The 15,289-nt window shown below is 42.0% G+C and overlaps 1 protein-coding gene across 2 annotated transcripts in view; it reads left to right on the forward strand.

The window, feature by feature from the left end:
- LOC139276202 (MORC family CW-type zinc finger protein 3-like) overlaps positions 1-15,289 on the forward strand; it is an 88,754-nt gene that overhangs the window by 33,171 nt on the left and 40,294 nt on the right. For both annotated transcript variants that reach the window (XR_011595869.1, XM_070893827.1), the window contains exons 10-14: positions 1,958-2,065; positions 8,324-8,452; positions 11,154-11,228; positions 12,803-12,857; positions 13,329-13,394. Coding sequence is in view for 1 of the 2 variants with exons in the window: in XM_070893827.1 (XP_070749928.1) it covers positions 1,958-2,065; positions 8,324-8,452; positions 11,154-11,228; positions 12,803-12,857; positions 13,329-13,394 (433 nt within the window). In the remaining variant the exon portion in view is untranslated. The remainder of the gene's footprint in view (positions 1-1,957; positions 2,066-8,323; positions 8,453-11,153; positions 11,229-12,802; positions 12,858-13,328; positions 13,395-15,289) is intronic.

Genomic DNA, 15,289 nt, shown 5'->3' on the forward strand with positions numbered 1-15,289 from the left:
GTGTGTAATTTGGGTCTCCAGTGTAATCTCTGCCACCAAACACATTCTGCTGTTTCTTAGTCATTTGGGGTTTTAATTAGAAAGTTGTTTTAATGTGCCTTCCTGGATGGTCCAGACTCCAATAATTTGGACCTGCCTCTTGCCTCTGAGACATGGGTTCAAATCCAGTCCAGACTTGAAGGAATTGCCTGCTCTATCTGTTGGCTGTGAAGGTCCTATGTGTAATTAGTTTGGTTTGTCTCAATCCAGTTCCTAGGTCCTCTTAAGATTGGAGCTGAGGCATATTGTTAGAGCAGAGTGAAGGGAGCTTTTTTGGCACTGTGACATATCTGAGAGCTATTTGGTATTGATACTGGGTGCCTAAAATGGAAAGTATTTCATCTCCACTCTAACATCCATCACTTTGATGGCCATAAAATATTATTCCAAGCTGTCCACGAGCACCACGGAGGCCTGAAGTTCAGCAGATGTGTATAATTATAGCTGCTTTAATTACTGATTTTTAGTGTGGAGGCTGACACCGCACAGGAAATAGCACCAGACCAGATATCTCCAGTCTTAACCTATTTTCTGTGCCAGTAATCTTGCAAACATAACCACTTCGATTTGTCCCTCATATATAATTTTAAAATAATACTCGAGCTGCAAGTTTGCAATCAAGGCAGGAATGTGACATATAGGGCACATTTACAGTACACTTCATGCTAACCCTGCAATTACAATATGTGTGGTGTGAATGTGGGAGAGGAAATGCAGCTTGAATAGTAGTAAAGCGGGACGTCCCATAGCACTAACTAACCCAGCACAGTCAGTTCGGATCTTTGCACCCGATTTACACGCCCAAGTTTAACATTTGTGCAAACCAGTTTTGGCTTTACACAGATCCTAAGCTTGTGGAGTGTGAATGCATTGTAATAGGTGTCCTTGCGTCACAAAACAATTTGTTCTGCTCATTCTACAAACTAGAGCATAATAAGCACAAATCTTTCAAAACCTTGTGGGACAACTTTAAAAAAACAAGTTAAATGCTGAAGAATTATAAGTCTTGGTGAAACAGCACTGGGCCTTTTCCCTTTGTGCTGCAATTCTTAAAACTTAAATCAAAACTTGTATTTTATATTAGTCAGATATTCTCAGTTGACCGCTAGATCATAGAATCGGAGTGTGGAGAGGGGGTATGGAGAGAAAGCAGGAATGGGGTACTGAGGGAATGATCAGCCATGATATTGAATGGCCTACTCCTGCACCTATTTTCTATGTTTCTATCGGAGAAATTTATGGCACAGAAGGAGGCCATTTAGCCCATCGTATATGTGCTGGCCGCAAAAGAGCTATCCAGCCTAATCCCACTTTCCCCGGCTCTTGGTCCGTAGCCCTGTAGGTTACGGCAGTTCAAGTGCATATCCAAGTACTTGATGGGGCACTCGCACCGGTACTGTAGTATTGCATCGCCTGTAAAGACAATTGTAGAATTATGCTAATTACTGGAGATGCTGAAAGTAGGATTACAATGAACGCAGATGGTGCTTAGGAAAGGAAGAGAATTCCGATCTTCATTTTGCAGCTCCCCCCCCCCCCCCTCTTTTTTTTGAAAGCCGTTTTTATAGCAGTCATGAATTATTCCTAGGTACAGTTGAGCTTGTCCCTAAGACGAGCTTGCAATGATCTGCTGTCGGCTTTGTACCTCCTTCTGTTATTTCCCATGGCTGGGTTTGTGGGAAATTGCGTGCACAAATTCATATACTATAACATTGTGGTTTTTATTTTTACTTTGCAAGTTTGATCTATGTTGAGGGTGCGACTAAAACATTTCCTGTATTTAGCAGTGAAACATTTTTTTCAATGGCATCTTGTTATACCAACAAAGTCTACATCCAAACTGAATTCAAGCAAATATTTCATTTCTTGGAATACACCTTTTTTATTTATATATATATATATTTTTCCTATATTAAAGACTGACAACTCAAGCACTAGGACAGAAACTGAATGATTACTGGAATGAGAAAAAGAATAAAAAACACCAAGAAGACCCACAGAGTATTGTTCCAGTAGAGGATTTACAGTAAGTGTACTACTTTAGCAAAAACATTTTGGTAATGCAAGCAGTTTGCTGAAGATCGCTCCATGTAATGTGGTGATTCAATTCCAATGCTGCTTGCTAACCTTTTTGTAACGTGCTTACAATTCATTGTTGTTTGGGGAAATCTTTCCCTGTTCCTTCCATCTCAAAAATTTTGATGGTTGGTTGCAAATCTATATTGATGTGTGTTCAAGAGGCTTTTACTTTTCAAGTTGAATTTCTGTAATAGTGAAGAATTAAAATTTGATTGCTATTTTCCTAGTACAGTAACTAACTAATTTCAATCTGAGCCATGACTTCACAGGCAGGTGTACAGTGCTGTCATTCTGCATGACCAGAACTCTCCATAGATCTGATTCATAAAATGAGAGGTGCTTCTCTTCCTAATTTATATTGTCATTAGATGCTACTATCCTGCAGACCAGTTTGGGGCCTATTGAAAATGCAAAAGTGCAGAGCATCCCAGTGCCATAATGACCCAACATTGATCCAGGTCAATCTAGTTCAAAGCACCAAGCAGGCCTGTGCATCACATAGCTGGCCTGGGAACCGACGCAGAGCCTGCTACTGATCGCCGATTCTGTACAACTGTTATAACTTCAAGCATTTCATGAGCCAGAAGGAGAGTCAGCTAATCTGACAACAAACTGCAAGTTCCACAAAAAATGCAACTGTAGAACTGTTGGTTTGTGATAAGTTGGGCCTATTTATTTTCTCTCTTCTAGATTCGACTATTCCAATGCTCTCCTGGCCGGCCTCCCACCTTGCATCTTCTGTAAACATGAGTTCATATCCTAACTCGCGCCAAGTCCTGTTCACCCATCACCCTGTGCTTGCTGATCTATATTGGCTCTTGGTCTTGTCCTTGTTTTCAAATCCCTCCATGGCCTCACCGCTCCCTATGCCTGTAACCTCCTTCAGACCTACGACTTCTCTGTGCTCCTCCAATTCTGGACTCCTGCAGATCGCCGATCTTCATTGCTCCACTATTGGCAGCTGATGATACAAAGATGGGTTGGAATGCAAATTATGAGGAGGACACAAAACATCTGCTAAGTGAATGGGCAAAAATTTGGCAGATGGAGTATAATGTAGGAAAATGTGAAGTTATCCACTTTGGCAGAAAAAATAGAAAAGCAAATTATAATTTTAAATGGAGAAAAATTGCAAAGTGCTGCAGTACATAGGGATCTGGGGGTCCTTGTCCATGAAACACAAAAAGTTAGTATGCAGATACAGCAAGTAATCGGGAAGGCAAATGGAATGTTGGCCTTTATTGCAAGGGGGATAGAGTATAAAAGCAGAGAAATCCTGCTAACCTAGAGTACTGCGTACAGTTTTAGTCTCTGTATTTAAGGAAGGATATACTTGCATTGGAGGCTGTTCAGAGAAGGTTCACTAGGTTGATTCCAGAGATGAGGGGGTTGACTTATGAAGATAGGTTGAGTAGTTTGGGTCTATACTCATAGAATCATAGAAGTTTATAGCACAGAATGAGGCCATTTCGGCCCATCGTGTCCGCGCCGGCCAACCTAAGAGGCTATCCAGCCCAATCCCACTTTCCAGCTCTGGGTCCATAACCTTGAAGGTTACGGCACTTCAGGTGCACATCCAAGTACTTTTTAAATGTGGTGAGGGTTTCTGCCTCTACCACCTTTTCAGGCAGTGAGTCCCAGACCTCCACAACCCTCTGCGTGAAGAAATTTCCCCTCCAATCCCCTCTAAACCTACCAATTACTTTAAATTTATGCCGCCTGGTTGTTGACCCCTCTGCTAAGGGAAATAGGCTCTTTCTATCCACTATATCTAGGCCCCCTCATAATTTTATATACCTCAATGAGGTCTCTCCTCAGCTTCCTCTGTTCCAAGCAAAATAAACCCAGCCTATCCAATCTGTCCTCATAGCTAAGATTCTCCACTCCTGGCAACATCCTCGTAAATCTCCTCTCTTCCCTCTCCAGTGCAATCATGCCCTTCCTGTAATGCGGTGACCAGAACTGCATGCTGTGGCCTAACCAATGTTTTATACAGTTCAAGCATAACTCAGCTGCTCTTATATTCTAAGCCTCGGCTAATAAAAGCAAGCATTCTGTATCCACCTTATCCACCTGGCCTGCTACCTTCAGGGATCTGTGGACATGCACTCCACATCCCTTTGTTCCTCTACGCTTTTCAATGTAGTACCATTTAATGTGTATTCCCTTTCTTCGTTAGTCCTGCCCAAATGCATTACCTCACTTCTCTGGGTTAATTTCCATTTGCCACTGTTCTGCCCACCTGACCAGTTGGAGTTCAGAAGAATGAGAGGTGATTTTATCGAAACATATAAGATAATGAGGGGCTCGACGAGGTGGATGCAGAGAGGATATTTCCACTCATAGGGGAAACTAAAACTAGGGATAAGGGGCCGCCTATTTAAAACTGCGATGAGGAGGCATTTCTTCTCTGAAGGTTGTAAATTTGTGGAATTCTCTGCCCCAGAGAGCTGTGGAGACTGGGTCATTGAATATATTTAAGGTGGAGATAGACAGATTTTTGAGTGATAAGGGAGTAAAGGGTTATGGGGAGCAGGTGGGGAAGTGGAGCTGATCAGCCATGATCTTATTAAATAGCAGGGCAGGCTTGAGGGGCCAAATGGCCTACTCCTGCTCCTATTTCTTATGCTGCTATGTGCCTTTAGCTGCCTAGACCCTAACCTCTGGAATTCTCCCCTGAACCCCTTCTCAGCAGGCAGACTGCAGAGTGCACTGGGAAGTTGAAAAAGGATATAAGGAAGGCAAAGGGAGCATGAGAAATGATTAACAAATAACAAAAAGGAACCCAAAAATATTTTATGTACATATAAAATATGGGACAAAAAGGGAAACCTTACAGAGGCAGTGTGAATGACTGAGATACTGAATAAGTACTTTGCATCTGTCTTCACAAAAGAAGAGGCCAAAGTTAATTAATGTCGCAGTAGAGGAGGGAGTAGAGACATTGGATAGGATTAAAATGGATAGACAGGAGGTGCTAAATAAATTACATAAGAACATAAGAAATAGGAACAGGAGTAGGCCATACGGCCCCTTGAGCCTGCTCCACCATTCAATAAGGTAATGGCTGATCTGATCATGGATTCAGTTCCACTTGCCCACCTACTCCCCATAATCTCTTATCGCCTTATCGTTTAAGAAACTGTCTATTTCTGTCATAAAGTTATTCAATGTCCCAGCTTCCACAACTCTCTGAGGCAGCGACTTCCACAAAAACTTACAACCTTCTGAGAGGGTTACATTTAGAAACATAGAAAATAGGTCCAGGAGTAGGCCATTCGGCCCTTCGAGCCTGCACCGCCATTCAATATGATCATGGCTGATCATGCAACTTAAGTACACCATTCCTGCTTTTTCTCCATACCCCTTGATCCCTTTAGCCGCAAGGGCCACATCTAACTCCCTTTTGAATATATCCAATGAACTGGACTCAACAACTTTCTGTGGTAGAGAATTCCACAGGTTCACAATTCCCTGAGTGAAGAAGTTTCTCCTCATCTCGGTCCTAGATGGCTTACCCCTTATCCTTAGACTGTGACCCTTGGTTCTGGACTTCCCCAACATCGGGAACATTCTTCCTGCACCTAACCTGTCCAATCCCGTCAGAATTTTATATGTTTCTATGAGATCCCCTCTCATTCTTCTAAATTCCAGTGAATATAAGCCTAGTTGACCCAATCTTTCTTCATATGTCAGTCCTGCCATCCCGGGAATCTTCGCTGCACTCCCTCAATAGCAAGAATGTCCTTCCTCAGATTAGGAGACTAAAACTGCACACAGCTCTCACCAAGGCCCTGTACAACTGGAGCAAGACCTCCCTGCTCCTATACTCAAATCCTCTCGCTATGAAGGCCAACATGCCATTTGCTTTCTTAACTGCCTGCTGAACCTGCATGCCCTTGTACCTCATTGACCTTGAACAACTAACAACTGGAGCTTGTTGGGACATTTCACAGGGCAGTCAAGAGTCACATTGCTGTGGGTCTGGAGTCACATATAGGCCAGACCAAGGACAGCAGATTTCTTTCCCTAGAAGGACATTAATGAATCAGATGGGTTTTTAAATAACAACCCAGCAGTTTTATGGTCAGCATCTCAAAGTTTACAAGTCACTCGGTCCAGATGGGATGCATCCTAGGTTGCTGAGGAAAGCTAGGATGGAGATAGGAGAAGCTCTGACCACCATGATTCAATCATCCTTGGATATTGGAATGGTGCTTGAGGACTGGAGGATTGCAAATGTTAAAACCCTGTTCAGAAAAGGGGAGGGATAAACCTGGTCACTACAGACTAATTAGTCTACCGTTGGTGGTGGGAAAACTACTAACTACCATTGTCAAGGACAAAATTAATTCTCATTGGAGAAGCATGAGTTAATAAGGGACAGCCAGTACAGATTTGTTAAAGGCACATCGTGTTTGACTAATCTGAGTTTTTTGATAAAGGAACACTGTGTGTGTGTGTGTGTGTGTCTTTCAAAAGGCATTCAATAAAATACCTCAAAACAGACATATATTCGAAAAATAAAAGCATGTGGTATTAATGGGATGGTGCTAACGATCACAAAATTGGTTTAAGGATGGAGGCAGAACAGATGTTTTTCTGACTAGAGAGAAGTATGCAGTGGAGTCCCCTAGGGATCGCTAATGGGACCATTGCTTTTCTTGTAGATAAATGACCTGGACTCGGTAAAGGCAGTACAATTAAGAAGATTGCAAAACTAGGCAATGTAGTAAATAGTGGGCATGATAGCCAACTTGAAGAGCACATAGACTGGTGAAATGGGCAGACACATGGCAGATGAAATTTATTGTGAATCGGTATGCAGTGATGTACTTTGGAATAAACAGCTTGGAGAGACAGTAAAATGTAAATGGTACTATTTTGAGGGGGGTGCAAGAACAGACGGACCTGGGGGTGTATATTTACAAATCTTTTGAAGGTAGCAGGGTAAGTTGATGAGATGGTTAATAAAGTGTATGGGATTCTTGGCTTTGTAAATAGGGGCAATGAATACAAAAATTGAGAAAGTAATGCTAAAACTTTACACATCTCTGGTTGGGCCTCAGCTGGAGTATTGTGTACAATTCTGGGCACAACACGTTGGGAAGGATGGCAAGGCCTTGGAGAGGGTACAGTGGAGGTTTACCAAAATGAAATCAGGGATGAAGGAGTTCAGTTATGTGGCAAGATTAAAGAAGCTGGGATTGATTGTGTTATAACAAGAGAAAGTTGAGGGGAGACCTAATGGAGGTATTCAGAATTAAGGGGTTTAATAGAGGAAGTAGGAAGAAACTATTTCCTCTGGCAAATGAGTCAGTAACCATAGATTTAAAATAATTGGCAAAAGAACTAGAGGACATGGGGAGACATTTTAAGATCTGGGATGCATTACCTGAAAGGATGGTGGAATCAGGTTCCATAGGAACTTTTAAAAGGCAATTGGACATGTATTTGAAGATGACTAATTTGCAGGGTTATGGGGGAAAAGCTGGGGTGTGGGACTAAATTGGACTACTCTTTCAAAGAGCTGGAAAAGGCTTTCCAGACCAAATGGCCGCCTCTTGTGAAGCTGCCTGACCGTGCCTGAATGGTGTAAGCTGCAGACTCCTAACTTGGGTCTGGAATCTGAAGACTGCAGAAATCTATTTTATTTAATCTTACATTTATGAATATTTACTGTCTGTAAAAGCTTGCTTCCTTTTGTCACTCTTAACTTTTTTCCATTTATAAATTCTTATGTCAACATTTAAAATGGGAAAACTGTCAACTGGCTCCAGTCACTACAATTGGATGCTTTGATCGCTAGGTATTGTATTATCTTTTCCCCCACAAAGTGCTATCAATGCTTTCTGAAAAAATTTCATGTTGTTTTCTCAGTAACTGAACTTTCTAATGGTCAAAATCAAGGTTTAAACCAAAAAAAAGGAAAAAAGATCACAAACATCAATAATACATTTATTCACTGAAATATCTTTTAATGTCTCCCATCATGTACTTGTAAGTATCATGCTTACTTTCCAGCACCCTTGAGGTGTCACCCTTTAGTGTATCTGACTCGCTGTGAGTCAACCCTATCTGGTAAATAAAGCTGAATACCATTATATTTTTTTGGTTTGCAGTTTATTTCTTCATTTTTGAATTCACAAGTTTACATTTTTTCCAAGCTGTATACTACATATTTCGACTATCTTCATTTTTGCAGGAAAGTTCCTGATCAGGTTTGGGCTCAGTGTGATGGCTGTTTGAAATGGCGAAAGCTTCCAGTTGGAATGAATCCAGATACTCTGCCTGATAAGTGGTTCTGCAGCATGAATCCAAATTCCCAGTTTAGGTAAGAAGAATGGCAAGTATTACCTCTAGTCAATTATCCCCTTCATGTTCTAGATACTTTGTATTCCATTTTTTGTCTTGAGTGAGGAGTCCGCCTCATAGTGCACCACATCATCAAGTTTAAAAAGACTAGGAGAGAACACTGTTTAGTGTTAGGGAATGAAGCTGGGCAGGTGGAAGGGGTATCTGTGGGAGAGCATTTAGGTACTAGTGATCATAATTCAGTTAAATTTAAGGTAGTTACGGAAAAGGACAAGGATACACCAGGAATAAAAATTCTAAATTAGCGAAAAGCCAATTTTGCTAAGCTGAGGTGATTTAGCCATAGTGGACTGGAAACAGCTACTTGAAGGTACATCAGCGTCAGAGCAGTGGGAGGCACTCGAGGAGGAGATCCATAGGGTTCAGGGCAAATATGTGCCCTTTTAAACAAAAAGGCTGGGACTAACCAATCTGGAGCCCCCTGGTTGTCGAGGGACATACAGGGTAGGATAAAGAAATAAAGGGAGGCTTATGACCGATACCGAGGGCTAAATACTGCAGAATCTCTAGAGAAGTATAGAAAGTCGTAAGTGTGAAATTAAAAAGGATATTAGGAAAGCAAAGAGAGCATGAAAAATTCTTGGCAAGTAAAATCAAAGAAAACCTAAAGATGTTTTATAAATCTATTAAGAGCAAGAGGATAACTAAAGAAAGGACAGGGCCTATTGGAGACCATGAGGGTAACTGTATGTGAAGGCGGAAGATGTGGTTAGTACAGCCTCACAGGCTAACTTGGTATTTTTCTCCTTTTTCCAGTACGTTGTACCTGTACTATTTATTGATTACGAATCACAAGTTAGTTATGTATATGAACGCACAAAACCTAAGTGAACTAACTAGAGTTTGATACCTCCACATAGACAAAGGGAGCAACAATTTGTTTTCTGTAGAAAAAGGTTACTGTAAACTGTCTACCACTACTGCCAATTGTCTGATTGATATTCGGGATGCAGACCAATGTTCCCTCTAATTTTGTTTGGCTCTGCACAGCCCTTTTAAAGGGCCGCACAGGCCAAAAGCCCATTTTTTTGTATTGAAAAGCCAGCTGCGCAGGTTCTCTGGAGCACTGCGCAGCTTACAGGGAACATTGGTGCAGGCCAATCAAACCTGATCGAGTCCCGTTGCTGTAATTTGAGTTACTGCCGTGGCTTTTCCCCCTAGCAAGACGGACTGTGTCTGTGATTTTAATGACACCGTCTTCTTTCTCTTTTTTCCGCCCTTCCACTGATCTTGAATTTCTGGACGTATTTTTTTTTATAAACAAAATGGGAAGAGGTGACAACTTGTTCCATTAGGCCTTGTTCCACCCAAGGCCTGAGATAGGAATATTGAAATATACTACAGGTAATATGAAATGTCTAGTATAAACACACATCTTTCTGGTGCAATTCATTTAGAGGTTTTATGGCTTTAATTAGTTTATGGCCTTTTAGCTTAGAAAATGTTATGGCTAAATTGTCTTGACAACCTCCATGACCAAAAGCCATCACTTGCAATGATTAACATGGCTTTTGTTAGCGGAAAGCCTTTTCCCAGCATTCGGTTCAACAGCTGAATTCCATTTTATGTGATCACCATTCAAGCTAAAACCATTTTAGGTCATTTCTCCCCAGGAACCTTGAAGGCACCTTCTGGTAATTTACTTTTTTATTTCCTACAATGTTTGTTTACCATATACATTTATATACGTGTGCGAAGGACCTGATTCATAGGACAACATAAAATTACTTGCTAGAGTAGATCTTCTTATCTGCCGAAGACTCCTCCACACAACTGCAGCACCACATTACTGCCTCCATTCGGAAACTAGCTTTTTAAAGAAAAATAACCACATTTGGGGAGTGTCTGTTTTATGTTGAGAGCTTGACTGTGGTGCAGAGGAGTCATCTTCCAAATAACATCACTTGCTATAATGATGCATGCCCTAATTTCAAATTGTGTTGATACAGGACCTTTTTAGATCCTGAACTATTATATTGTTTGAGGGTGGTCATCAGTATTCTGAAAAAAACATAATGTTTTTGTGTAATCTTTGTAGCTCTAATATTCTATAATGTTTGATACAAGTGGATAAATGTAGGTGAGACTTGTCTTAGAATGCACAAAGTCCAATTGAAATGTTTAGATCTGTGCTGTAGTTTCCGAGTGGAAAAACTGTTGCCACCTTCTGTGAACACAAGAATAAAAGAATTAGGAGCAGGTGTAGGCTATGTGGTCCCCTCAAGCCTGCTCCACTATTCAGTAAGATCATGGTGTATCTTCGACCTCAACTCCCCTTTCCTGCCCAATCCCCATAATCATTTGATTCCCCTAGAATCCAAAAAATCTCTCTTGTGCGCTCGCTCTATCTATATCTCTCTCTCTATCTATCTCATCCTTGAATATACTCAATGAATATTGAACATTGCATTGAAATCTTTATTCTTCAAGTAGTACAGATGAAAGTGAAAACCACAAATGCTGGAAATCTGATCTAGAAATGGAATGCTGGAAATGTATTACAGGCAGCATCTGAAAACAAAAGATAGGTCATTGCTTTAAATGGAACCCTTCATTGTGAAGGATCCCACAAAATGTTAACTTAATGTTCTCTTTCAGCTTCTGTACATTACTGGTATTTTCAACTTGTTTTTGATTAAATATTTTGTTTTCTTCATTAGGAGTTGCAGTGTCCCAGAAGAACCTGAAGACGTTGTTGAAATTGCTCCCAGTTATGAGAAAACCTATAAAAAACAGTAAGTTTTTCTCTCTCTCATGAAAAACATTACATTACCAAACCGGTTTAAGACCTGAAGCACATTATGAATCTTAAGGGCCTGTTTACTGTTGCTTCTGTAATGCATTTTTTTTTTACTTGTAAATAAATGATTGAACTTGTGTTTGAAATACATTTTTAAATCGGGTAGATGAGAACAGTTGAAAGTGTGAAAGCATCATTTTCTCCTTCCTCATGCTGTGCATAAGTGATTTCAGTGGTATTTCTATTTCTGATTGTGCTCCCATGTTTCTCCTTGTATCATAGTAAAATGGGTGATTTGGGATCATAAAATATAAATTACTGAGCACAAAGCACACACCCAGTGGGGGTAATAGCTCCCAGACTCGGGAAAAGGAAAGATTTCCCCTATTTGTATTCCACCTGTTGCTGAATTGGCAATAATTGGGCATAGATTTAAGCTGCAAAATTATAGTGATGAGGAAAGTCTCCAGAATCTTGGACTATTTCTACTGGAACACAGAAGTTGAGGGAATTTTAGAATTTTTGGAAATTATGAAGGGTTTTAATATGATGAAAAGGGAAAGACTTTGATTGGGAAGGTAATCACAAGGGATCATCAGTGTGAAGATAATGTTAGGAGAAATTTCTTCACACACAGGGTTGTTTTAGCATGGAATGCTTCGGCACAGGGACTGGATGAGGTTGAGACCATTGCAACTTTTAAGAGAAAATTGGATAAATATTTGAAGCACAGGTTGGTTATAAGGCTTTTGGAGAGCAGAGAAGTGATATTAATTTTGGATTGCTCTAGCAAAGAGCCAGTATAGACATTGGGCTGACTGCCCCCCTTCTGTTGTATATAGTACTGTGATTTTATGATTAGTATTGGGAGCATAAAGTGGAGATTGGGAATTATTTTCCAGAAAGGCATACTAGAATGTAACACAACTGTTAAGATGGAATTAAGCACTTGAAGAAAAATATTGAAAGATTATGAGGAAATAGCTGTCAAATTGGATTAGAGTAGATAGTTTCACTGAGGGTGCCAGCAGACAAACTGGGCCAAATAGCTTCTTTCTGTGCTAAATGTCTAACTTCTGTGATTCCTGATTGCTCTCCAGTTACCTCTGCTGGCAGTACGTGTGTGTATTGACAACATTGAATTTCGTGTGATGGCTCGATGTCATGGTTGATTAGCCTACACAAGCTCTTTATCCAGGCAGGCACATGAAGAATGGCCATTTGAGTGAGGTATCAGAGCAGCTACCATATGTGAACCCCTATTGTAATATAAATCAGTTGGGGAAAGGTGAGGGGAAGAAATTGGAGTGGGGAAAAAGTCCATTTCAGTTTCAAAATAATGAATTTCCTTGGTAAAATCCACTGAAAATACTAAATCAGCTGAGTAATATAACTTTGTAGCTGTTTTGTCCTAACAGCTGGCTTTGAGGAACTAGTGATTTAAATTGTGAAATGTCTGCAAATGTTTCAAAGATGATGTAGTTTGCAGGTGATGGGTCACTTTTATAACCATCGGCAATTGTTGAATTTTTTTTTGAACCAATATAACCTACTTATGGGTTATTCCAGAGAACAAAGAAATCGTGCAAAGAATCGGCAACGATTTGTGGATGAAGACAAACAGGTAAAATAACCACTTGTGGCACCAAATCATACACACGTCCACTTTTAGTCTTAAGTTTGTCCAAACTACTGTTAAAGATTGAATGTAAAATTGTTAGTGTAACCTCTTTTTCAAGTATCTAAAGTTTTCCATTTTCTACTTACTCCATTGAATGTATATGCAGAAGAATTGTTTGATTATTTATTTCCTTCATCCTTGTGGAAAATGTCTGACCTGCTTGAAATGTCCCTTCATAAGATGAGTGGGGAAATCATGGGTGCAAACCTGATTCCCGTCAGGCTGTTTGGTCTCGCTAAAAGTGATTCCAGAAAAAATCTGGAATGGATGTGCTTTTAAATTTTTTTTTTTAGCTTTAAATTGCTATCGTGTAGTAGTGTCACAATTTCAACGTTGAACTTTGAAAAGCACAAAAATAACGAATCGTCGTCTTCTGTTCAACAGTGAATTCTGATCTTTCCGTTGTCTCAGCAGAAACACTTGGAGGAACAGCTCAAGAATAAAGAACAAGAACTTCGAGAGGCGAGAAAGCAACGACAGGTAACATTTGCAGGGGCAGGAATTTTGGGGATATTCTTCCTGAATTCTTTGTGGAATATGGTCAGAAAATATTACCGGAGAAATGGCCATTATTTACTCGACTAGCTTTTGGAAAGAGTTTCCACTTTGGGCGCAACCCGGCCACAATTTCCACTCAAAATTGCACCAGTTTTACGAATTGAATTCTTAGCTAAAGTTTCCACTCAAACACATTTGCATATCGGCAAATGTAAAATTTTCCATGGACCAGCGCAATCCAGCAGCATTTTAGAAAGTAACTTTTTTTTCCACATTTAAAAAAAAAAAATCCTTGATCTATTTAAGAGTGGTAACCTGGTGCGGTTTTATTAATACAGCTGAAAATGGGTTTATCGCATTGGTTAATTTTAGTAATACCTGCTTGTGTATGTTTTTTTCCATTATGCATATTAACTATTAATGATATTCTTGAGGTGTTGAAAATGATGCCACTGAACTGTTCACCTAACTAAAGGAAAAGATGATATGAGCAGCAACAAATGGGGCTGGGGGTAGAGAGGAGACCTAAAGGGCTCAAGTTTCCACATGATTCGCACCTGATTTTTAGGAGCAACTGGTGGAGAATGGACTATTTTAGAAATCGCAATTCTCCACATTTTTTTTCTGCAGTTCTAGTCAGGTAGAACAGTTCTAGTTTAGAACAGAATTTTTTCTTCAAAAGGGGGTGTGTCCGGCCACTGACGCCTGATTTGAAAGTTTCCACAGTGAAAATGTACTCCAAACTAAAGTAGAATGGAGCCAGTGAAGATTTTTGTAGAACTGAAAAAACCTGTTCTACACATTAAAAAATCAGGCGCAGGTTACAAATTAGGCGTCCAGAACGAGGAGGGGGAAGGGAACTCATTAAATTCAACAATAAATCCTTATTTATACTTCTACAAATATTATACAAATAAATCCAACCTGAATAAACATTTATAAGCCAAGAAAAGATTAAATAAACCATCTTCCTACCTGTGTGAAAGTGCTTCAGCCAGGGAGAATTCTGCAGCCGTTCGTGCCGCTGAGGGGGGTGGGGGGGAAGAGGAGGAGAGAGAGGGAGGGAGGGGGGGGGAGGAGAGAGAGGGAGGGAGGGGGGGGGAGGAGAGAGAGGGAGGGAGGGGGGGGGAGGAGAGAGAGGGAGGGAGGGGGGGGGAGGAGAGAGAGGGAGGGAGGGGGGGGGAGGAGAGAGAGGGAGGGAGGGGGGGGAGGAGAGAGAGAGGGAGGGAGGGGGGGGAGGAGAGAGAGAGAGGGAGGGAGGGGGGGGAGGAGAGAGAGGGAGGGAGGGGGGGGGAGGAGAGAGAGGGAGGGAGGGGGGGGGAGGAGAGAGAGGGAGGGAGGGGGGGAGGAGAGAGAGGGAGGGAGGGGGGGAGGAGAGAGAGGGAGGGAGGGGGGGGGAGGAGAGGGAGGGAGGGAGGGGGGGGGGAGGAGGAGAGAGAGGGAGGGAGGGGGGAGGAGAGAGAGGGAGGGAGGGGGGGGAGGAGAGAGAGGGAGGGAGGGGGGGGGAGGAGAGAGAGAGGGAGGGGAGGGAGGGAGAGAGGAGGAGAGAGAGGGGGGGGAGGGAGAGAGGAGGAGAGAGAGGGGGGGGAGGAGAGAGGGGGGGAGGGAGGGAGGGAGGGAGAGAGGAGGAGAGAGAGGGAGGGGGGTGTGCGAGGGAGGGAGGGGGGAGAGAGAGAGAGGGAGGGAGGGGGGGGGGGAGGAGAGAGAGAGGGAGAGGGGGGGGAGGAGGGAGGGAGAGGGGGGGGAGGAGAGAGAGAGAGGGAGGGAGGGGGGGGAGGAGAGAGAGGGAGGGAGGGGGGGGGAGGAGAGAGAGGGAGGGGGGGGGAGGAGAGAGAGAGAGGGAGGGGGGGGGAGGAGAGAGAGGGGGGGGAGGAGAG

The sequence above is a fragment of the Pristiophorus japonicus genome, chromosome 11, assembly GCF_044704955.1.
Source record: "Pristiophorus japonicus isolate sPriJap1 chromosome 11, sPriJap1.hap1, whole genome shotgun sequence".
Classification (NCBI taxonomy): domain Eukaryota; kingdom Metazoa; phylum Chordata; class Chondrichthyes; family Pristiophoridae; genus Pristiophorus; species Pristiophorus japonicus.